Genomic DNA, 26351 nt, shown 5'->3' on the forward strand with positions numbered 1-26351 from the left:
GTTGTATCTTCTACTTGATTCGGTGTAATTTACTTTGGTATTTTGTATTATATAGTGATTTGTCATACTTTGACAGAAAAGTGGTTATCAAGTAAGTGCACATATGATGATTAGATTAATTTTAGATTTAGTCGGTAAGTTAGTTTGTTGCAGTGAGTGAAGAGTAGTAGTAATTTGTGTGTGTGTGTGTGTGTGTGTGTGTGTGTGTGTGTGTGTGTGTGTGTGTTTTCATAGCCAGCATCCTCTTTGTGGCAAGACGCAAACATCCTTTTTGTCTTCATGTAACTGCCATGTTCCATCAACAACACTGTGATGCTAGAGTAGCGTAATACTGTAATATCCCTACTAAATCAAAATACAGCAAGTTGATGAAATGCTTTTTGTTTTTGGATAGGTTCTGCCTTGAGTGATCACAATTTTTTCTTATTTGTACACAGACATGTTTTGCATAAGTTTTAACATCATTTCAGGGTTTTTTTATTATGTTTTTCTTTATTACCACATGCTGTGGTTTTTGTGGCTTATCTGTATTTTATGTTATAACTGTATTTCTTTCACAGTTTGTCATATTTTTCTGATTTCCCAATGATCTTTACTTTAAATTTGCTCTATGGCATCACTGTTTACAAGACATAAAGACAAGATCTTTTTCCCCCTTCTTTGCTGTGTGTATCTTAATTCTGGAGGATTTCTTCTCGAGATTTTTCTCTTGAATCATTATGTGATATTAGTTTTAAATAATTCATAATCATCATTTGACATAGGACAACATCTGTAGTTTGTAGAAAAGAAGTTACTAATTTTGGTAATGAAGTTATAGTAGTTGAGCTGCAAAGCTCATAGTCAGATTAATTTGCTTGTTGATCATCCATGAGTATCTGTGGAACAGCATTCTCTGTCCAGTAGGGAAAAGTCCTTTAAAATACCTTTTATGAATCTAGATGCCCAGTTACCCCCTTCAACAATATATCATCTTACCTTTGAAGATGAAATCATGTTTTCGGAGTGGCTTGAATTTTAAGAATGTAAAATAACCTAAAACTTTTAGACCGTATCTTTGAGGTTGTGCTGAAAGTTTCAAAAATTAGCAGTTTGATGCCGTTGCTTGGGAACAGTGTCAGAACTGCGACTGGACTGCCTAGTCACAATCCAGCGTTTCCACAAACAAAGATTCCAGGATTTATGTCAATCTGATACTCCTAGCTTAGGAATAAGTTGTTATATGAAGCATGGAGTATTTAGTTGGTAGGAGTATTGTGGGTATAAATAAATAGTGCGATGAACATTCTGTAAAATAATTTGACACCATGAGGAGTATGCGGTATCCTGTCGTGACTTCAAAGTCTAGTGTCATGGGAGGAACAATAATATTCTAGATAATAGTACTGTTTTTTGAGGATAAAATGGTCAACATTAACATGACCCAACCACTGTTAATTTCTCGAATCATGGAGATATCTTTAATTCAGTGCCTAAGACCAACAGAGAGACCATATTCTTCAGTTTTTTTAATTCAATGCCTAAGACCAAAAAGAGACACCATTTTCTTCAGTGCTCTTCAGTTCATTAGAGGATTGGTTGCAGAACACTATTGTAATGTTTCTTCTGAGCAGCAAATGTATCCACCATGGGAAAACAAACTATACATGTATATATTAACATTCCAAGAACAGGAATGCCAAGACCAATTCTCCAACTAGAAAATATTTGCTGTAGCACTAGTTCCAATAATTATGAGGTGTTCTCAATTGAGTCCATCATGCTGACTGTACTTTCTGGCCATTTAGCAGCATCTTGTTATTTTACCTAAAATCACAGCTACACTTACTTGTCCATCCACTCGATTGACCAGAATAGTGTACTCCAAAATCGTTCATCTTTTAACAGTGCACTACACATTGATTAAGAAATGAAAGTGAAATATTTTTTTATGTACAACAGCAAGTGGGTTTGGACTTCTTGACGTAAAAAAATCACTTATATGCATAAATATAGCATCACAAAAAATTATCACTTGACTCAAATAACAGTTTGCTGTAGCACTAAGGTAAAATTGTATATGCTGCACGTTGAATCCTCTGTGCAGAGTTAATACATACTGAAAATTAAATTGCTATAGTCTTTCACATAGCAGTTCATCACGTGCTAGTATTATGCCTATGAGAGATGTCTCCATTCAATGGGAATTTTCACAAACAGATGACACACTAGCTCTAGGAAGTACACAATTTTTTGTGCAATATACAGCAAACTCTGCCAAACAGTGTGTGCTAGTCCTCTGTAATGTGGAATTATAATCACATGCTGAAAACAGTTTGCACGTCTTCATACACCATACTTTTCTATATTTGTGACTTCTCATCCACTATATCATTAAGTTGACACACTAGTCCACCCTAATACTTTAATGACAGTTCACAGCATCCTGTCACCTGTGTAAAACATCTCTCATTAGCAGCACACCAGTCGTCTTTATAAATGTATTCCGTAGCACTTTATCACTGGCAACTGCGTGTGATTGACATTACATGAAGTAAAATAAAAGATGGATGTTCTCTTTTATCACCCTATGCAAATAAGAAATAAATGTTCCTAGGTGATATTTACATTCAAATGGTGAAATATTGGCAAACATTTGGGATAGATCACATGTTTATGTAAAAAAAAATGTATTCACATATCTAAAAGTTGCATATTTCTGTTGCCTGTTTATGCTGAGTAGTTCATGCCATTAAAATATGTGATTGACTAACATGGTACCAGTTGATTACAGGAAAAACTGATTGTTGTTAAAACAGTATAAGTGTGTGTGTGTGTGTGTGTGTGTGTGTGTGTGTGTGTACACTACATTGCAACCACAACCACAAGCACAATCATGCTTTCACTTGTTCAATAAGGGCACAAGCATTATTGCTTTGAGCTTGTACAACTGAGTAGGATTAGAAGGAATGCAAACATGTGTGACACAAATATTAAGGTAAGTATATGTTTTTTGTTCCTTCTATGTTTTGGTTCCCAATGGCCATATTCATTTAGGGACCTTTGTTGTCTCTATTTTCAAGTTACGAATAAGGATAAGCAGATCTTGCCTTAACGATATTTAGTCACAAGGGCATCTAATTTTTGTTCTGTGCATCATAATCTCTACGAATTTTTCCACTTCTATAAGTTGGAAATAATTGTCATGTAATCACAGTGTATATCTTTCTTTTGCTTGCTTACATCAGATGAAAGGACTCAACTTTCCTGGGTCACACGACCCACGATTCTGTCAGTTTGTCATAGAGCGTAGTCGACATTTACTGAAACCGGTGAGAAACTCCCACTTTTATCAGTGTTATGTAGTGCATTTTGTGTAATATGTTAAAACTGCATTTCGTGTAGTGAATATTAGTATTGCTGCATAATATTGCACTCAGTAATCTGGACTGATTTGACTGGGTAACGATATGTCTGAGCTCACAAATGCTTGTCATGTCTGCATATTGGCACATTTCAAATCTTATTAAAAGCTTTTGTTATTTTGGTGCTATATAATGAAAGCTGTAGATATTAATAGAATTTTAGATGAAAGCACTGCTTATGCCAAATCTTACTTGGCTGACAACACGTGATCTGCCTGAAATATCTTTCTTCTGAACAATATGTTTTCCATTGTTTCCTCTGCATATCCATACATATTATTTATTATAATTACAACTATTATTATTATTATTATTACAACTATTATTATTTCTGCAGAAAGTGGAACGTGCATTCAGGTCAAAGAATTTTGTATGTATTTGTGTGTGCTCATGTTAGCTTTAGTGTTTCATTTGTTACTATTTTAAGGATTTTTATTCCTGTTATCATTTTACAAAATATGTGTTTGGAACAGGAATGCAAGTGATGGAGGATAATGGGAATTTATGAATTGGATAATTTTTTGAAATGTTGAGGAGCGAAAATTGAAATTTTAGTAGTCGAATTATGAAGTACAACAAAAAGCTTCATTTAGTTAATTGAGTTCATTTAGTTTATAGAGGGTGTGAGGTACAAAATTTTAGAAAACCAATGCAGAAATGATAATTAAAGTATGGTAAATGTTGAACTGAGTTAACCAATAAATAATTGAAGCTCCATGCATAATGTTTGAAAGTTTAGTAAAAGAAAAGAAGTAAAAAGGAAGGTTGCTGTAGAACAATCTAAGAAGAAAAATGTTTGAAAATAGCATGGAATGGAGATAGCAGTAATAAAGCTTTTTAGTTTCCTTAAGATGGAAATATTGCCTCTGGTGAAGTTTACATTAAACCTATCTTATCATTATATGCTATTGAGACAACTCTTAATCGCAAATATTTGTGTGCTTGTAGATTAACATCTATGGAGCAGTAGTATATATTAGACCACAATTGTATGAATAGCAGTATTATTTTATTATTTCCCCCACATATAGCTTGAGTTTTCAATTAAAATACAAATAACTTAGATTACCATTCACATACACTGTGTGTCAGCAAAAAACAGTTTTTGTAAACCAGCCTTACCTATCATTCATTGAAGAAAATGCTTATGAAATCACTTATCAGGTTAAAAAGGTCTTCATTTGATTGATAGTTAAGGTCCATTAAATGTGCATTTGTGTTAACATGGTCTTCTGTGCCATTTAACATTAAGTGAAAGTAGATATTACAAACACTGTTTGTTGACCAGGTTTTAAAAATAATTTTCTGCACACTGAATGCTTATATACCCTGATACCTTTTTTTCTAAATGATGATGTGGGTAATAACATAAGCAGAAAGTACTGTAATTGAAACTACTAATGTGTCAGCTAAATGCAAAGTGTTCTTGTGTGCAGACATAAGAAGCAAATGGTGTTAAACAAAAGACCAGAAGATAGTTGAATGTTTGTAATCCCAAAAACCATGCATTGTTTTTCAAACTATGTCCTCTATTGATTTTTGGCATTGAATGTTGGATTATTTGAAATCTTCAGTAACAGATACAGCATATTGTCACGGCACTTCATTTCTGACAATTCATTCTCCTTATGACTTTCTAATTCACAAGTTATTTTGTAGTAAGAGTATTGAGAGAAATGGGATATTGTTTTCAGCCACTGTCAAAAGCTAAAGAACATCTGGATCTTGGAGGCTAAGTGTCATCTTTGTAGCTTCATACCTTCTGTAATAAAATTATGAGCAGTGCATGGTTAATTCAAAGTATTTAGCTTCTTGGCAGTATATTGCTGTATTGGCAAATGGTTACATATATAATTCCCAAAACGCGTGTTGTCACTCCTCTCAAAAAGATTATTTTTATTTCATTTGTCAAGTTGGCTGAATTTTCTTCTAAACCTTTTTGTCATATTTAGAATTCCAAGTATTTTGAGAACCCGAGGAAAGATATCTGGTCTTGTCTCTGATTGCTTCTGGGAACTTGAAACTTCAGAGTGTTATGTAATTTATATTCGTGATTCATATACTGTTTTATGCATCGTGAAGTATGTAGCTTTGTTTTTACAGAATATTATAATTATTGTTATTTATGCTGTTGTTTGTTTGGACTTCACTAATTGAATGTTCTTCTCCAGATAATGAAACACAAAGTGGAAGGGGTGAGAAGACTGTGCTCTCACCCAATGCTTGGGATGTGTAAGTACACTTTTTGTAGTTGTAATAGGGTGAGAGGAAAAAATATTCAGTTCCAATCTACTCCTGCACTATTTTAAGATCTTTTGGTTCAATAAATTTACTAAACTTTCAGATGCTGCTGTTACTTAAAAAAAAGTATACTGTTGTTGTTGTTTCCCAAAAATCAAGTAAATAGTAAGAGGATAATAGCATCTTGCATTGAATTTGTTGCCATAGGCAGAGAGAAAATATTAATAACCTTGAATAGATGTTTTGAGGATACATTCATGGTATTTTGTCACATAGGCCTGCAGGTTAGTTGCAGCTGCAGATAAGGAATGTGGCGAAAGTTGGTAGAATTTCTGTTCTCCACACAGACGTCTGAACTATATCATTTCTCCTTTGAACGGAAGGTAAAAAATTAATTCATGGAGCAACCCACACAGTACACTCATTGGAGGCCATCTAGAGGAAACCTTCCTAGCCTACCAAAACCCCAAACCCCTTATCTGGATCAGGTCCATTGGTGATATCTTCATGATCTGGGCTCAGAGCCAGGACATCCTATCCTTATTCCTCCACAATCTCAACACCTTCTCTCTCTTTTGCTTCATTCAGTCCTTCTCAGCCCAGCATGCCACCTCCCTGCATGTTGGCCTCCTCCCCTCTCAAGGCTGTGTTGACACCTCTGTCCATATTAAACCCACCAACCACAGTACCTCCATTGCTAATCCTTCCACACCCAAAAATCCCTCCCATAAAACCTAGGCACCCAGGGACAGCACATCTCCAGTAATGGCAGCTCCGCTGCCCAGTATGCTAAAGGTCACACAAAAGCTTTCATAAACAGACACTATCCCCCAGACCCTAGTCCACAAATACATGTCCCACACCATATCCCCCCCCCCAAATCCTCCCCCCCCCCCCTCCCCCCCAAGAACCAGCTACAAAGGAGTGCCCCCTCATCACCCAATAGCATCATCTGATGGACTTCTTATTGCAGTCCTGCCACATGTTTATCCTACCCCATCAGAGGCCAGACCACCTGTGAAAGCAACCATGTCAAATATCAGTTCTGCTGAAATCATTGCTCAGCTTGTGTATTGGTATGGCTACCAACCAGCTATCCACCAGAATGAATGACCACCACCAAACTGTGGCCAAGTGCAAAGTGGACCACCGTGTTGCACAACATTCAGCTAAACACAACATGCTTAATCTTAATGGCTGCTTCACAGGCTGGGCCATGTGGGATCCTCACCTCCAACACTAGTTTTTCCGAACTGTGCAAATGGCAGTTGAGTTATCCTTGCAACACATTTGCTGCCCCCAAAATCACCCCAACCTCAAGCTACGACAACTATTGTTCTCGCACTCCACATAACGGTTTCTGCCCACTATTCTATCACCACCTCTGCCAAAGCACTCACCTATCTCTTCCCCTTTTCCAGTCCCTATTTTGCCCTTCCCTCCTTCCCTAATAGCCTCCAGATGCTGACCAAGGTAACCTTGTCTACCACGTCTAGTACCTGCATGCTCCACCAGGCAGCACTCTTTAGTCTTCCCCCACCCATATCTTACTATTCCTTTCCAACTCCACTACAGATTGTTGCTCCCACTCAAAGTGTTTCAGTTTCAGTCTGGCCTGAACAGCCAGAGACAGTCATGCACATGAGGTGTTCTTGCTTGTGTGAATGTTTGTGTGGTGATTTCCCCCCTCCCTTGATGAAAGCTTTGGCCAAAAGCTTAATATGTAACAGTCTTTTCATTGTGCCTGTCTGTAACTCTACATGTCACTGCTAGTTTCACTGCCACAAATATCTTGATATAAGCTCACTGTGTATGTTCAGAATATTCCATTACTGACAACATATGGTCCATTTTAAATAACAGAGTTTACATTCACAATCAAGGATGTTAGGTACAGTGAGCTCAGAAAGTCCATTACACATTGTACACCATGGCACACTCATATGTAATGCAACTGAGCATTTGCAGTACTCTCAGGTGAAATGATTGCTTAAAGAAGCATTTCTAGAGATACAGTGAGACATGAAAGCAAATAAATAGTTACAGGTCTGTAATTTATGCAGTGTCACAACATTTCAACGTTTCGCAGAAACAAATATTTTTGTTGCTGTTATCACAATATTTTCTCCAGTTCTTCAGTCCAAATTCAGATAATTTCAGTATTTTAATTTAAACTCAATGTATTTTCAGGGGTTAAATCCTATTGTTGTTTTCTTAGTGGTTCATAAAATTGAACTAATTTTGATTAAAGTTTTAAAGTATTCTTTCATGATATTTTCATTGACAAAATCAGATGAATGAGGAAATATCTAATACATCGGCGCTAATCTCTAGTGCATGAAGATCTATTTTTTCTGCACCTTATGTCTGCCAATAATTGTTTTACCCTTGCATAACAGACATGCAAATAGTTACATAGAGTAGTCATGGGAACAAGAATAAGTCCCATTTATTCTTTGATTTATTTAGAGAAATAGTTTTCCTGGCTTCTGGTTCCAATACATAATTTGAATTAAATATTATGTTCTGGGTCTGGAGGAAAAGAAAACTCAGTCCATATACTGGAACAAGAGGTTCCAACAAGCATACACATCCCTTGAATGAGATACATATTACCTGTGAAGAAACAATACCGAGGTAGAAGCAAAACACAAATTTTACAGGAGAGAGAAAAAACTGTCTATAATTACTGATACATTTCATAGGGGTGTTAAATTTGCAATGTAGCACAGCAACAAAATTAGATCATATCAAAAAGTGAAACTCTTTAGAAAGTTTATTTAAGACAGATAGGCTGTCTTGGTATGTATTGCATGATATATTACTTATGCAGTATTTCTTTGTCAGAGTCTTCTCTACGACTTCACTTTTCCATTGCTTTTGGTGCTGAAAAAGTTAATAACAACACTGTTTTGAAACATTAATTATTTTTTTATTGAAAGACTTCACAGAAACAACTTGAAATATGCACACTGTTCGCTTAGTTCTGTTACTGTCTGTTCATCTCTTCAAGAAAAATGTGCCACATGCCATTCAAGCAGCAACAAAGAATTACACTGCCCTGTCACTTCAGAAACAGTAACCTCAAAGAAGATCATTCATAACATATGTTGACATAATACCGATGACAACCCTTAGGAAGAACAGCTTTAAGTTGTTGTAAACAATCCCATTTGGCTTTCTTGATTTTCATTCTTTCTTTATATAGTTTTGGGAAGCGAACTTTACCAAGAATTTTTCTCAGGCATCTCGGTATTTCTTGCCATACTTCATTGAAAGTGCCCTTGTAGTAAATAATACTATTTGAAGAGTACTGTGTTGCCCTCAGGTCTGTAACTATAGGTTCATTTTTTACAGCTCTTCCTGGCCTAATTGGGTCATACAGCCACAAACTTTTCTCTGCATAGTTTGTGAAAAAGGAGTAATCTAGGCAAAGGACTTCATAAAGTGGTGGCTTTTTTCTTGCCTCTAGATATTGAAGCATATTGGCTAGGAAGATTAACTCATGTCCTGTGAGCCTGCACTTGATGGAACTGTGAAATTGGTCATAGTGCATCTGAGTATGACTTTTCTCCAAAACCTTTTGCGTAATCAATACTCCAGTATCAGTTGCTAATCTTAAAAGAACCTTTGATAATATCATGTTTCATTTCTGATACGTGCAGCCATCATAATCTAAAGTGACTTGGACGGGATTTTCCTTAATCATTTTGGACTGGGTTTCCACTATATACAAGGTAAAACTTGATGCATCCATTTCACCTTGCATTTCATTGAAGCAGCATCATAATGCACCATGTCTCTCTAAATTGTACAAAGTAAAGCTATGACCAATCAATTTTGTTTTATAGTAATCTGCACTTGCATGTAAAAATGAAACTACTTGCATGGCCTGTGAGTCCATGGCGTACATTGAGCAGAGCTTCCACTAGACATCCTTTTTTATTTGCAGCCTTGCCTGTGCTGCTTCCACATGTCTTCACTAACATTTCTGAGCCTAGAACTTCAACAAAAGTCATACTGGTCTTTTTTGGGGGAAAATAAGCTAAGATTACCCTCTTTGAAATTCAAGCTAAAGGTGACCCAATGTATTGATATAACCTTATTTGTATTACATTTTTCTTTGTAGGGTACAAACAGCTGTGTTTGTACTGTATTGTAGACTCAAGGTACAGCTTAGAAGCGGATTTCATGCAGTAACGTGTTGGCAGTTTCAGAAGGCAGTCCGGGAATTGTTTTATGAAAGTTATCTTGGCTATTCTCTACACTTGATTGATTCAGGAACATTCTGATTGTGAAATAGGGTTTGTCATATGTTTTGAATTATTTAACTAATATCGGACAGTCCATTCTTCATTCCCAAGACTATTGAGAAATGTCTTTTTGCATACTTTGTTTTCCCATCTCATTACACAAAAGATTAATCGGGCATGCTGTCTCCTGGATTCGCCAGTAATCTGGGCGTTCCATTGGAGTTATGTCCACAGGAGTGAGTGCATAACTTTTCCTATGCTACCATGACATTGTTTCCCAGAATGTATTAAATACTGTCTGCTTATTACTATCAGATAATTGATGACACTTCCTTTAAATGGACTTCTGACATGTTCTTGCTTCTCTTGGAGTATCATGAGCAATTTTGCCACTTCGACTGTCTTGTATTCAATATATGCGTATCTATGCATTCTCAGTATTGTAGTGGTGTTTTTCTTCCGTTCTTTGGGGCAGGCTTTAGACTTACTTCTCCTGTCACTGCTTGTCATATTCTGATAGTTATCTGAATTTTCTGGTAAATAATAAGCACCGCTGTGTGTAGTATCACGCTGAAATAACTAATGCACAGAATGAGTGAAGTGTGGTGTTCTGATTTATATCACAATAAAGCGGGTGTGTTACTACTAAATTTCATAGTTTTAGTGGATTTCTCTTAATGCAAGATAAATAATTAGAGAATTTTCGTACTGCTGTCAGTCACTTCAGGAAGGAAACTCCATTTCGGTATGCTAACTTCATCAGATAAACATTTCTTCCTCAGTAAAAAGATTGTCTTGTAAAACTCTGTCCATTTTCATAAACCAAAGTTACAACCGAGGAACCATTTTCGAACATTGGGAGCAAACAACAATGATATACTGTGGCTACACATACACACATTGGCATTTATGTGGTGTTGTTTACCACATCCAAAACACACTAGTTACATGGTATTTCATTCTTTTGCTGTTGTGTGGCATTTCCATCTATTTTTCACTCTTATCATAAATGTGACACTGTTTTAGCTCATTTTCTTTGTAAATAATTAAAAATTCAGCATTCTGGCCATAAGATCAGATGTGCAAAGTCAAGGATACAAACTGACTGAAAAAATACAAATTTGAAAGTAAGTCAGTCAGCTGGTATTGTTTCATCGACGACGATGTATTACCATTGTGAAGTTAAACAGTGCTTGATTGTTAGAACTGACGAAAAGACCTTCACACAGACTAGGTGTACTAACTTAGGGGAACACAGAGTGACCATCTTGTAAACAAAATCTGTATATATTATACTTTTCAGCTTCAGGTCACACAACTGGTATCATAATGGCTTTCAGCTTCTTATCAAGCCTCAAGAAGAATTTAAGATGCAAATGATCACACTTGATAACCTGTTTGTCACATTTAATCATCATCTTCAGATCTGTAAACAAAATAAAACATTTTTAAACATGAATATGCTCACTAAATGTGATAGAAATTACTGTACCACCAAACTGCCCAACTTTGGAAAGAGAGGCTCAGTTTTTTGTCAAAATGTGAACTCTTCTCAAGGAGTTACCCTAAATTCTTGACACACCTCAGCATGCACCTTACAGCTCAGATTTGGCCTCCACATCATTTATCTCTCTCCCCAAAAACAAAACAAACCCATAGATTGGTCCACTTCAAAGTATCACAATTCACCCGTGTAGGATTGTGAAACATTGCTTACAACTTTCCCCAAGGTATTGCTATGGAAACTTCAGTTTGTGGTTTCAGATAATGAATTGATGCATTTAACATGAAAGGGAATATGTTGGGCAGATCTGGAAGTAATTTAATAATTGTAGAAGTACTAGTTAGAACAATTTCAGCTACTGAAAAGTCCCAAAATTTTATTTATATTGTGTCCTGTACATATTTTTTAAGCAAATAGGCGTATTACTAATTCTCTTATCATCAATGCCATCTGTTATTCTCGTTGCCCATCTTTGAATTAACTGTAATATGAATAATGGTGTCTGTGCCGACACTCCAGGGAAAGATGTATTAGGAACTTCAACAGTGCATCAACAGTCGTTTAAATCTAATGACAAGTTCTTCATGTATATTTTACTCAGCCCCACACGTAGCATTTAACATATGGCATCTTTAATAAAGATAATGTTGTTTTATTGATTTGAGTTGAAACTGGTAATTCTTACTTTAATACAAAACACATTGTGAATTTGATTTTAAATAAAGTTATGTGCATAGATTTTTTATTATTTTTTAAAATCTTTTTTAATGAGAAATTGCAATATTTCCTCAAATCTTTTAGTGAACCTTATAAATATAATTGAAAAATAATATCTTCAGCAAACTCTTGATAAAATTCAGTTGCTGCCTTAAGCACCACACGAAAGAACATATTATTGCAGAGCTTTGCTATATTTCTGCTATTTTATCTAGAGTTAATCTTTCTTTTTGTTGTTGTAGACCTCACAGGCTCTCAAGATGGGTCAGTGCAGATGTGGGAATGGTGTCAGCAGCATTCTGTTGCCACTCCCAGACCATCTGGAACATTTGCAAAGGTGACTCGAGTGCGTTTCAGCGAACATGGAAACAAATTTGGGGTTGCTGATGGAGATGGAAATGTCAGCCTTTGGCAGGTTGGCTTGTCAAGCAATGGCAGCCGTCCTTTCTTTGTAAGTACTTTTTTCTTCAGTAAAATATTTATGTACCTATCTCTTGTCTTGCAGCAGATGATGATAGCTTGATTATTTATTTTGGACATGACTTGTCACTAAAATACTTCTTTATAATATGTAAGCACATCAAAATTTTATTTTTTTGTTGTACTCCAGTTCATATAATATGTTAAACATATAAAATTATAAGTGCAAAACATTGTAATGCAGAGGTCATAACTCAGGAAAGCATCCTCAACCGTAATGGAATTCCAGTGAAATTGTAAAAGAATTGTGTTTGTCTGTTATCAGGTCATCGTTCTGTTTTGTTCACCATTAGTTCATCAAATGATACGTTCACTATCAATGCTAAGAGGAAATTTAACTAGAAGGAAAAAACAGTAGCACATGCACGAGGAAGTGACACAGTGCCAAAAAATAATTTTAAAATACTCAAACTTATTGTTACTTCAAGAACTATTTTTAAGTTGATATGGCTTACGTGCGTACCCTAAGACTGTGTGCAGCAGCAGTTTGATGCTTGAATTTAATATATGTATTTATTAAGTTTTCAAATCATACATTGTTACATGTTTTAATTTCGTATTACAGGTGTGATGAACCAAAGACACTGAAACACTCACCCGTAACTGTACAAAATACATGACTATCTCTGGTTTTTGTGTACTTTCAGTACGTGCATGACTTCCACATGTAACATTTCATCACCAATGCCAGATATTCAATGGTCTTTCTACAAACATTTCTAAGAACTGACTTCGATGCTTTCATGACATCTTTGTATACCAAAGCATTTATGGGTCACCAAAAGGAACCCCCTCCAGTCAAGAACATTCAGATTCATTATCATAATCTGGATCATAGCAAGGAGAGCCTTTGTTCTCTTCTCCAGAATCTCAGAATCTACCCCCAAACCCATTTCATCTAGTCCTTTTCAACTCGGGTATTTAATCATAGTTTTACTATACTTTTACTTCTTTTGATGGTTTCTATCCAGGCTACAAGTTTTTTTATGTACTACTTTAGAATGACAAGTGTAGCTGTTTCTCATGTAATTTATTTAAATGCCAATATCAACGCTGTTGTAATGCTCCCATTGAGAAATTTGCTCATTCTTTTTGTGTTTTGTAGACATATCTGATGATTGTACAGATTGAAACTAGTTGTACAGTACAACATTTCTGGTCATAAGCTGGTTTTATAGTCTACATGTTTCAGTAGTATACATTAACCTCACCCGTTCCTTTTGCGACAGCAACACCTCTGTCAGTATCAAACACTCCAAAACCAACCACATCCTTCAACTATCTCTTATTGTACCTTAGAATAAAGGCTATTGTATCCAGAAATCTTTCCCGCACCCACAAACGAAGAAACCTGTTGCTCATTCAGCCTACCTTGTATAGTAGACTCTCCCTATGGCATCCATGCTCCCACTTGAGTCATTTCTGTGTGGACACAATTGCTCATGTCCAACCACAGGCATTTCCTGTCCAGTCAAAATGTAAGTCCAAGTGTGGAAGTAGCTTCATCATATACCAGTTCTACAGTAGCTAATCTGCTACATTCTGTCTATTCACAAGAATGGCCACTACCAGACTGTGGCTGACACCAAACTCAACAGCTAGTTGTATCAGTATTTCCCACCACAACACCAATGATTTTAACAGTTATTTCAGTATAAAAGCATAAGACCTTCACAACTGTTATCAGTTAAGTTAAAAGTTGTTGCATTTTTTTTCCCAGACTATTCGTATTCAACGTTTATGCTCTCTTGCTGAGGCCATCTTCTGGGAACTCGCTGCATGCTACGGTGCACTTTCAGACTTTTGCAGATTTAAGGAGACTGTTGCCTGTGTTTATCACCATAAATTATCACAGTTGGCTTGCAATGACATTTCTGTGATTAAAATTGTTTGGACTTTTAGCAAGCTCGACTGTCTCTCTGTCATAAACAGTCTAATGACAGTGTTAACAGGCCTGAGCAAGGCGTAAAGCTTTGTGCCGTGCAGTCATCAAGGGTACATGAATGGGCCGTCAGTTCCGAAAGCCCATATCGATGATGCTTCACTGAATAGTTCACATGATGACACTTGTTAATGTCCCAGCATTGAAATCTGCATCAATTTGTGGAACGGTTGCACTTCTGTCATGTTGAACGATTCTCTTCAGTCGCCGTTAGTCCTGTCCTTGCAGGATCTTGTTCCAGCCACAGCGATGTAGGAGATTTGGTGTTTTACCGAATTCCTGATATTCACGGTACACTCAAGAAATGGTCGTACGGGAAAATCCCCACTTCATCACTATGTCCACAGCTTGTGGTCTAGTGGCTAGCGTTGCTCTCTCTGGATCATGGGGTCCCGGGTTCCATTCCCAGCCAGGTTGGGGATTTTCTCTGCCCGGTGACTGGGTGTCTGTGGTGTCCTCATCATTTCATCATCATCATTCGTGACAGTGGCGAGGTTGGACTGCTTAAAAATTGGGACTTTTTACAGGTGCTGATGACTGCGCAGTTGAGCACCCCACAAACCAAACATCATCATCACTACCTCGGAGATGCTGTGTCCCATCTCTCGTGTGCCAACTATAACACCACGTTCAAACTCACTTAAATCTTGCCATTGTAGCAGCAGTAACTGATCTAACAGTTATTCCAGACACTTGTTGTATATATAGGCGTTGCCGATGGCAGCACCATATTCTGCCTGTTTACATATCTCTGTATTTGAATACACGTGCCTATATCAGTTTCTTTGGTGCTTCAGTGTATATGCCCCATCCTTTCCTTACACAGCTTGTCCCATCCCAATAGCACATAACAAGTTGGTCAAGACACTGAACACACATTTGACAGGAAAGGGATTCAAATTCCCGCACAAGACTTCCACAGTTTGATTATTCCTGATTTCCACAAATCTATTAAGATCAGTTTAGTTTATTATCCAAACTAAATATACATTACAAGGTGTTTCAAAATGAATATACAGGTTTTACCACTTCATAGCATTTATTATATTCAACTTACAACAATAAATTGGACATCAAATGAAAGAGCAACTCAGACAGTTTTGTTTGCATATCTTTGCACAAAGGGAAGAGTTATTCCACATGGAATAACCAAGAGTAACTGAAGAACGTGTTGAACGAGTGAGTGTCTTTCATGTGGAGACCCAAAAAACCCTTCGGAAGGCTAGTCATAAATTCCATTGAGTCTGTATGGAAACTTTCAACGAGACGCTTAAACTGTGTCCTTATAGTTTTCAGTTCTTACAAGTTCTAAAGCCTACAGACTGTAATTTAAGTGTCAAGTTCGCAAATGAAATGTTGCTGCATGACGATGAAGATCTTCTGGATGGTGTCATCTTCAGTGATGAATCAACACTTCTCCTAAGTGGATTTGGGGAAATATATACAATGTGCGCAACTGGGGGTCACCCCCATTATTGTAGCATCTGTGTTCTACCTGACCACACACAAGATTTTGTTGATGGACAGAATTTGTATAGCTCAAAAATGGGAAAATATAAATATGAATCCATGTGCATACAAACAATGAATGTATTCTCTGTGATGTAACAAGTGGGAAGTAACTGTTTGTCCCACCAAGTGCATTAATTAGATATAATTTTACATGAAAAATGTTTGACCGGACTATACTTCTTAACTCTCTTGTGTTGCTTATCTTGTTGTCCCATTACAACTTACCATTTTTTCTATATGCCTCTTCCAGTTCTTCTCTTTACACACACACACATCCTGCCTGACCCTCTTGCACAATTAATTTTTACATTTCATTCGTTCTCTGTAGAGCAGATATTTTCAAAATTCGACCATCCCCCCCCCCCCTTTTGCATCCTCATGCTATTTTCTGCATTTATACCAAGTTCAAATTTCCATTTTCAATTATTAATCTGTGACAGAAATTATTTTGTCAGACAGATGAAGATGAAGTAGTAGAAAAATCATTATTTTCTTGTTACAGACGTACCAGTGCCACAATAAAATAACAAGTGATTTTGTATTCCTTGGGTCATGTAGCATGCTGGCTACAGCTGGCCACAGCTCAGAAAGTAAAAGCGTTGCATTGTGGGATTCTTTACTACCTCAGAAGAAAGCGTTGATAACAGGTATGTTTCTTGCTTTGTGTTGTTTATTGTGTGCCATTTCATCTGAAAAACCTGCCAACCCCTTCTCAATAATATTACATTTCTAAATGTTTGTGCGTTGTATAATAAACACAATAACTGACTCTGAGCTCTCTGAGCCAATCATCATAAAAATAGGTTCAAGACAAGAAAATTGATTGGTACCCCTGCTGTTTAACTGTGCTTTAGAATACATAATGAGGGAATGCCACAAGACTAACCCAAAGAACATCCAAACTGGAAGACCCAAAGCCAACATAAGTTTAAATTGTCTAGGATTTGCTGATGACCTTGCTCTCTTGTCCAACAGTATTCAGGAAACCAAACAAGAAGTTATCTCACTACGGGAAATAGCACAGAAAATTGGTCTTGGAATATCCTTTGAAAAAACAGTCATCATGTTATCTGACCCACCACTCATAAACAAAATTGCCATAGGAAACCAAGAAATCAAAACTGTAGATAAATTTAAATATCTGGGAGAAATCATAACATATAACCTCAATGAAAAGCCAACATGGCATAACAGAATAAACAAATTGACTAGAGCACAATGGATAGGGGCAAGAATAAGCAGCTTTCACTCGGTTAATACTCGGCAGAAATCAAACCGGCATTTGGATCGGACTTCCTTAACTCTAGTGCAAAAAGGTGTGCAGTATACTGCTGCATCCATTTTCAATAAGCTGTCACTCAAATTCAAAAATCTTAGCAGTAATCCACTCGCTTTCAAATTGAAACTGAAGAGTTTCCTCATGGGTCACTCCTTCTATTCTGTCGAGGAGTTCCTTGAAAAATTAAGCTGATTCTTATTGTATTGCTGATAGTGTTTACTTAAACTTATGGACTGACTTTTTTCGGGTTCTTGAACATTTATTTTTATCTGTTACTACTTTTATGTTGTAATTTCATGTGCTGACACATTCCATGACCTTGGAGAGTTGCTCCTCAATTTGGTCCTATGGAACTTGACGTGTAAATAAATAAACAGTATATCACCAAGAACACCTACAACAAGAAGAGCCTGTCAATAGAAACAAAATTAAAACACTACAAATCAGTCACTCAATCAGAAATAACATATGCAAGTGAAACCATCTTCAAAACAACTGACACTGCACAAATAGACAAAATACTCAAAATAAAGACAAGAAGCATCAGAACGTGCATCAACAAATCGTACCAGAAATATGGACACTGGAGAGTAGCTACAAATGAAACAGTCTAGAAGGAAATAGAACCAGTAATGAGTACAATCAGGAAGAAATGCATTTCATTTTTCGGACATTTAATCAGAACACCAGAGAACAGGATCATCAGGAGAATAATAGTAAAATTGTGGAATAGTAAGTGCAACATTAAGTGGATTACAGAAATCAAGGAAGATACGGATGAGCTATAGATTATATTGGAAGACCTAAGACACAAAACTGACAAAAGCAGGAAACTCACAGACAAACAAACTAGACTGCAATCAAGAATCAACAAACAGACAATAGAAAGGGTGATTTCCGATGAAGAAAGGAGGATGAGATCCAAGAGAATGAAGAAGTACTGGGCTGACAGGAAACTTAAAAATTCTTTGTGTAAAGTTGGCTAGAGTGGTCCAATGAAGGCTATAAAATGTAAATAATAGTAATAATAATAAACACAATATCCTGCACAGTAACTTCAGTATATTTATGATTTTTATTTATATATTAAACCTTTAAGAATTTAAATGGAATTTAAGTCATTATTTTCTGTACATACACCCATCCATACATGTAAGAGTACATATATACATCATGAAAAGGATGTTCAGGATGGAATAATGACAATATTATGAAATAGATTGGATGCTACTCACCGTACAGAGGTAATGTTGAGACGCAGACATGTACATCAAAAATACTGCTACACGTTCAAGTTTTCAGCCAAAAGGCCTTCTTCTATAGTAGAAAACACACTCTTATTCATGCAGGTGAAACTCGCACACACATGACCACTGTCTCTTTCCACTGAGGTCCGTCCTCTATATCAGGCTCATCCAAGAATTGCGCCCAGTGGGCACACCCGCGCCCCGCAGGCGCCAGGCAGTGTAGTTCAGCGCCTCGTCCGCGACCGTGTGTCGCTAGTGTCGGCATAGGAGTGAGAGAGACAGCTGAGGAGCGAGTGAGACCACACAGCACTGCTCTGCGCTGGACTGTCCCGCGGTCAGATCCAACCTAAACAAAATAGCAGAGGAAGCGCAGCTCTGTAAAAGAGGCCGATGAACGGTAAAACAAGCAAACAGTTTACCGTTTAGGTAACAACTAGTGTTCGTGTGGCAGGATTAGTACGCAAAGCTTTAGACAACAATATCCAAAACAAGAATCGAAGAACATCTTAGTTGTTTTCTGACCCACAGCTTCATTCTATTAGTACTGCACATGCACACTCGTCATATGTACAATAGGCGTCTTCTGAAAAATATATCAGTTTCTTAAATGAACTAGAGTCATAAATATTATATTTTAGTAATAACTTTATCTAAGGGATATAGAGTCTCATTCTTACTGTTAGCAGTTACAAGTAAACATTTTTTTGTTATACTTCGGGCTACATTTCTTTGTGTCCCTTTTCAGAGTTTAGAAATCGGATTCTTAGTTTGCTGTTTTGTACGTAATAATTTTAACCGACCAAGTTTGAAAGCTTATTAAAAAATAGAATTAAGGTTATAAAGCTCTTTAATTCTTACAGTCAACATTGTTAAAGAAGACAATTAACAATTTACACTTTTTTCTTTTTCGAGGAAACGATTTTGTCAATGTTTGGTACAATAGTCCCTGAGACTGATAACCTCAAAAATGGCGAGGTTCGGTGGGCGGCCTGCACAGCTAGCTAAGCGACACGTCTTGGCCACTGCGGCAACATACGAATTCGCCCGGGGCGCTTGCCGCGGGCGCTAGCGCCCTAGGGGCAATGCGTCATTCAGCAAATTAAAATGTTGTCTTACATTCACAGATTAAACTAGCTCTTTTTTTGCATTGTGTATGAGATTAATATAGGGGTCATCTTATATTATGCTTGGACAGTTGAGGTCATGCATGGATTGAATTAATTTGGAAGGTTTGGAGGAGGAGCAGTGACCACCAGTACAAACATCTAGAGGGGAGTATTGAGGAGTATTGAACAGGCAGCAAATTTCATCATACTGTCATTAATACGAATGTATACCACTCAGGTCTCACATTACACCATGTACCTTGGCTTTTAATGAATCTACTATGTTTCAATTGCAGTTCACCTGAATCCATTTGTAGTTAAATTTACTTTAAAACTGGACAAATACTTAACACTAGTACATATTTCAACAGGAGACAAATTAATTCTAACAAAAGTAAGTTTTCAGAGAACATATGCAAGGTGGTGCAACAAATGAGACGTGAGCTTTAACCACATCGCCAAAGCTCTACTGCACTGGTTGGATACAGCATTAATCCAAAGTACACACATCAAAAAAAAATTGCATCACCCCAGTTCCCAGCACTCCTGAAGATAGATGTTGACTGTGGATATTGTATCACTGACACAGTCCTTTGATTGTTCATAGACGTCACAAAACCCACCCAACGATGTAAACAACTATGCATGAGCAGCGCCTATTAGGCGGAGGAGGTCCGACAGCTGATCAGTTCAAGTCATTCCACCAAGAAGGAGGTACACAGCTCATGTTGTCTGTAGTTCAACCATGCCTAGACAATCAATACCGTGATTCGATCATGTCCACATTGTTACTTTGTGCCAGGAAGGCCTCTCAACAAGGGAAGTGTCCAGGCATCTCGGAATGAACCAAAGCGATGTTGTTCGGACATGGAGGAAATACAGAGACAGGAACTGTTGATGACATGCCTCACTCAGGCCGCCAAAGGCTACTACTGCAGTGGATGACCGTTACCTACAGATTATGGCTCGGAGGAACCCTGACAGCAACGCCACCATGTTGAATAATGCTTTTCGTGCAGCCACAGGACGTTGTGTTATGACTCAAACTGTGCACAATAGGCTGCATGATGCGCAACTTCACTCCCCACATCCATGGCGAGGTCCATCTTTTCAACCACAACACCATGCAGCATGGTACAGATGGGCCCAACAACATGATGAATGGACCGCTCAGGATTAGCATCACATTCTCTTTACCAATGAGTGTCATATATGCCTTCAGCCAGACAATCATCGGAGACGTGTTTGGAGGCAACCCGGTCAGGCTGAATGTCTTAGACACACTGTCCAGTGAGTGCAGCAAGGTGGAGGTTCCCTGCTGTTTTGGGTGGCATTATGTGGGGCCAACGTACACCGCTGGTGATCGTGGAAGGCGTCATAACAGCTGTACGATACGTGAATGCCATCCTCCGACCGATAGTGCAACAATATCAGCAGCATATTGGCAAGGCATTTGTCTTCATGGACGACAATTCGCGTCCCCATTGTGCACATCTTGTGAATGGCTTCCTTCAGGATAACGAAATTGCTCGACTAGAGTGGCCAGCATGTTCTCCAGACATGAACCCTGTCGCACATGCCTGAAATAGATTGTAAAGGACTGTTTATGGACAAAATGACCTACCAACCACTCTGAGGTACCTATGCAGAATCGCCATTGAGGAGTGGGACAATCTGGGCCAACAGTGCCTTGATGCTCTTGTGGATAGCATGCCACGACGTATACAGGCATGCATCAATGTTAAGAGGACGTGCTACTGGGTATTAGAGGTATCGGTGTGTACAGCAATCTGGACCACCATCTCTGAAGGTTTCGCTGTATCGTGGTACAACATGATATTTGTGGTTTCCATGAGCAGTAAAAAGGTTGTAAATGATGTTTGTGTTGATCTCTCTTCCAATTTTCTGTACAGGTTCTGGAACTCTTGGAACCGAGGTTATGCAAAACTTTTTTTGATGTGTGTAGTATGGACTAATGTGGGGAAACATCGAGAGCTCAGTTAGGGATACACGAAAGGAAACACTCATGGGAAACCCAGTGGGCAAGATGATCTGGTTTGGAAAGGAATGTGCAACTTCCCTGGAAAGGAGAAAGGAACAAGTGGCTGAAGGGGACAAATCTGGCACAGGCCAAAGCACAATTTGAGGAGGTCTGAAAGACTACACAAGCAATTCTGAGAAGAGCAAAGAGGAAATACATAAGGAATATCATCATTAAAGCAGAAACAGACTTAAGAGGACAAAAGACTAGGGAAATGTTTCTGAGGGTGAAGTACCTCTGCAAAGGTCACCAGGCCAAGCAGAAATTTGTCAAAGATTCCCGTGATAAGATCCTAACGAATGATAGGGACATAGCTGAGAGATGGAAAGAGTACTTTCGACAGCTACTAAATTGTGATGAACCCGAACTGCAGTTTGATTTCCAGCACCCAATTACAGCCGATGCAGACTATCCCCCACCTACCCTGGATGAGATAAAAACCAGAATGAGACACCTTAAACAGAATAAGAGTCCAGGTGAAGATGGAATACAGGCTGAATGATCCTGGCAGGAGGAGAGAAACTTGCAGAAAAAATACACCAACTGATACAGGACCAAAGAAGAACTACCAGGAGAATGGAAAACAGCTCTGATTTGTCCAAACTGAAATGTGACAACTATCAAGGAATCACCCTGCTTAATGTCTGCTATAAGATCCTGACCAATTGCCTCATACATAGAATTCAGCCAGTGGCAGAATCGGTGATTGGGGAGTACCAGGGAGGTTTCCAGCCAGGACGGTCAACAGTAGATCACATCTTCAGTCTCCAGCAGCTCACTGAGAAACTGGGTGAATATGGTAAAGATTTGCATATTTTATTTGTTGATTTTAAGAAGTCCTATGATTGCATACATCGCAAGAGCCTGCTCAACTGTTTAAGGGAGTTTGGCATAGCAGAGAAACTCATCAGTCTGATAAAGATCTGTCTGAACAAAACATGTGCAAAGGTGAAGATGGGAAATCGCATAACTGAAGAGTTTGAAATTGTGACAGGACTCAGGCAAGGAGATGGGGTGTCCCCTATCCTGTTCAACTTTGCCCTCGAGAATATCGTATGTGAGACCTTCCAAGAGAACGAATGGATTGAAATCGAAGGAAAGAGACTGGCATACTTAGCCTATGCAGACGACATCTGTTTACTCTCTAGGTCGGAAGAGGAGTTGGAGCAAATGACCAAAGCACTAAAGGAGGCTGCCAGCAAATTTGAGCTAAACATAAACGAAGCCAAGACAGAGTACCTCGTTATGACGCATGGTCATTGTCAGACTGCTGATCATCTACAATCACTACAGGTTGGGGACCATGCCTACAAGAGAGTGCAAGAATTCAAATACCTAGGGGCACTTTTCACTGATAACTCATCATTTGAAGCATAGATCAATGCCAGAATAAGAGCAGGAAACCGATCTTACCACAGCCTAGCACAACTGCTTCGGTCCAAATATCTCTCTAGACAGTTCAAGATTCAACTGTACAAAATCCTGATCCAGCCTGTTGTTCTATATGGCTGTGAGACATGGAGTATCCGGAAACAGGACTTCCATAAGCTCCTTGTTTTTGAGATAAAAGTGCTTCGGAAGATCTTCAGTCCAGTTCTGGATGCAGATACGGGGGAATGGAGGATCAGATACAACCAAGAGCTTTAGGAACTATACCAGCAGCCCAACATAGCCGGAACTGTCAAAGCTAAACAAATGCGACCATGTGGCCCGGATGGAGGATCACATATGGCCTGAGAAGCTTCTGGATTTCACACCTACAGGAAAGAGACCGCCAGGGAGACCCAAGAAGCGTTGGAGGGATGGACTCTATGAAGATTTAAACCAAGTGTTAATAGATGTGGACGAATGGCGGATAGCAGCAATGGACAGAATACAGTGGAGGAGGAAACTTGTAGATGCGTGCGGTCCACTGGGCCTGATCACGACCGAGCGAGGTGGCGCAGTGGTTAGACACTGGACTCGCATTCGGGAGGACGATGGTTCAATCCCGCGTCCGGCCATCCTGATTTAGGTTTTCCGTGATTTCCCTAAATCGCTCCAGGCAAATGCCGGGATGGTTCCTTTCAAAGGGCACGGCCGACTTCCTTCCCCGTCCTTCCCTAATTCGATGAGACCGATGACCTCGCTGTCTGGTCTCCTTCCCCAAAACAACCCAACCCAACCCTAATTCCCATCATTCCCCGTGGCCAACCATGCAGTTTGCATGCCTGATCACGTAGTATTAGTAGTAGTAGTAGTATGGATGATGGTACCACTAGTGGTGGTGGCAGTGGTGGTGGAATGATAATTAATCATCATCATCAATATTATTTGAAATAGTGGCATCAAAGATGACTGACTAACATAGTAAAAAAGCACATAAAGATAAAAATTAATGTAAATTACATCTTTTTGTTCATTTTATTTCTTGTTATATTATCAAAATGTAGACAATCAATAAATGACATAAGTGTTGAATAGGTATAATGTTAGTTTTTTAGGCAGATACTTATATCAATAAAAGGGTTTGCAATTTTGATTTGCCAGGATATATTAAAATTAAATTTCCTTGAGGATCCGTTCAAGAACAGAGTGGGAGCGGGGTTGGGGGGGCTGTGGTTCGTCTCATATTTAGTGGCATCTAGTACTTAGACAAATACATTGTAATAGGTGTCACCTTTCCATTTTCATTTTGAATGGAGATGAATCCCAGGAAGCTTAAAAGACTTGCAGTTGTTGTCATCATCTTTCGTATGTAAATGGGAGGAAAGATTTACACATTTTTCATTATTAATAAGAAACAATTATCGAGTGTGAAGTCTGACTACTGTGAGATGATCCCTACTTTGGTGCTTAACTGTTCCTAAACCTTTTTCAGCTATTACAGATTTAGTGCCATCTGCATCTGAATCCCAGGTAATACTACTATGATACTGAAAAGATCTAGGTGGAATTCAATACAGTAGTACAAAGAGTACTCCGCAGTTAGTTGAGACGTCAGGCAGTTGTGTGTCTCTCTCTCTCTCTCTCTCTCTCTCTCTCTCTCTCTCTCTCTCACACACACACACACACACTCACTCACTCACTCACTCTCACACTGGCTGTAATGTCACAGCTGTCTACATGTATTTTGCACAGTATTTTTAGTGGCTAACCATTTTTTTGCCCAATGGCCAAGATCAACATTGACCACCTAGTGCCAGAATGTGCTGAGCACTACATGTTCGTTAACAGCTACACTACATGTTCGTTAACGGCTACTTCATAACCCATACCGTCTTGATCCTTCCCTTTGATCCTTCCCCTTAACATAATCTTTTTTAAATAACATAGAAGTAACTGTCTTTATGAGACATCCATCCATCTTGCAATCCTCCTAGGCTTAAACTCCACTAGCCCAGTCCCAAAACTGCATACATCCCTGTCCACATGCCATTCCCTTCCCCCACTTCATCCCATCAGTTTACATCCTGCAGTTTCCCTCTTCCTCTGTTCTATCTCACTGTCCCAATACGCTCCTACACTTAGTTGTGTACCATCTGCAGTTCCCCTGCCTGTTCCCGGGTGAGTTCACCAGTGGCACATTCCAGTCCTATTCACTGTGGCCTGTACCTCCCAGCTGTTGGGCATCCATCACTTGACCGTTCTCTCCCTCTCCCTGCCTCACTAATTCTCTCAGCATTTCTTAAATGGTTAACACACTGGACTCGGCAGGATGATGGTTCAAATCCCTGTCCAGCCATTCAGATTTTGATTTTCTGTGATTTCCCTAAATCTCTTACAGCAGAGCTGGATGATTCCTTCAAAATGGCATGGCCAGGCCAGTTTCCTTCCCTAATCCAGCTTGTGCTCCATTTCTAATGACCCTACTGTTGACAGAATATTAAACCTTCCTCCCTCAAGTACTCTACCTGACACAACTTCTTATCCCAACCAGACTGCAGAGCTGGGACATTATAGTCAGCCAGGCAATTGTCCAAAAGTGCAGATACATTTTCAGTCCTGTTTACATGCCTGTTGGCAGCTCAACACCACAGCTATACGGTAACAGGTTATCTTCACTCCTTGCATTATTTGCACAATACTAAGCAAGTCATTTATGTACATAATGTGAAGAGAAAATGTGAAAGCACAGCCTTCTGTGGTATAACGTATGAGACATCCAAAACATTTGATTTCCTGTTGTTGAACTTAACAGTTTTGCATATCTTAGGTATGAACTGATGAGAGTGAGTTTTGGGGTGCTGAGTCTCTAAAACTCTGTCCATAGTGATATACAGGGTGGTCCATTGATAGTGACCAGGCCAAAATATCACACAAAATAAGCATCAAACGAAAAAACTACAAAGAAGGAAACTCATCTAGCTTGAAGGGGGAAACCAGATGGCACTATGGTTGGCCTGCTAGATGGCACTGACATAGGTCAAACGGATATCAACTGGGTTTTTTAAAATAGGAACCTCCATTTTTTATTACATATTCGTGTAGTATGTAAAGAAATATGAATGTTTTAGTTGGACCACTTTTTTCACTTTGTGATAGATGGCGCTGTAATAGTCACAAACGTATAAGTACGTGATATCACGTAACATTCCACCAGTGCGGAAGGTATTTGCTTTATGATACATTACCTGTGTTAAAAT

The 26351-nt window shown here is 38.5% G+C and overlaps 1 protein-coding gene across 1 annotated transcript in view; it reads left to right on the forward strand.

Annotated features, from left to right (window-relative positions):
* Window positions 1-26351, forward strand: part of LOC126198479 (dmX-like protein 2) — a 304650-nt gene that overhangs the window by 258183 nt on the left and 20116 nt on the right. The window contains exons 53-56 of the mRNA XM_049934840.1: window positions 3228-3311; window positions 5576-5636; window positions 12362-12570; window positions 16556-16700. Of these exons, the coding sequence (XP_049790797.1) occupies window positions 3228-3311; window positions 5576-5636; window positions 12362-12570; window positions 16556-16700 (499 nt within the window). The remainder of the gene's footprint in view (window positions 1-3227; window positions 3312-5575; window positions 5637-12361; window positions 12571-16555; window positions 16701-26351) is intronic.

The sequence above is a fragment of the Schistocerca nitens genome, chromosome 8 (assembly GCF_023898315.1).
Source record: "Schistocerca nitens isolate TAMUIC-IGC-003100 chromosome 8, iqSchNite1.1, whole genome shotgun sequence".
In the NCBI taxonomy this organism is placed as follows: domain Eukaryota; kingdom Metazoa; phylum Arthropoda; class Insecta; order Orthoptera; family Acrididae; genus Schistocerca; species Schistocerca nitens.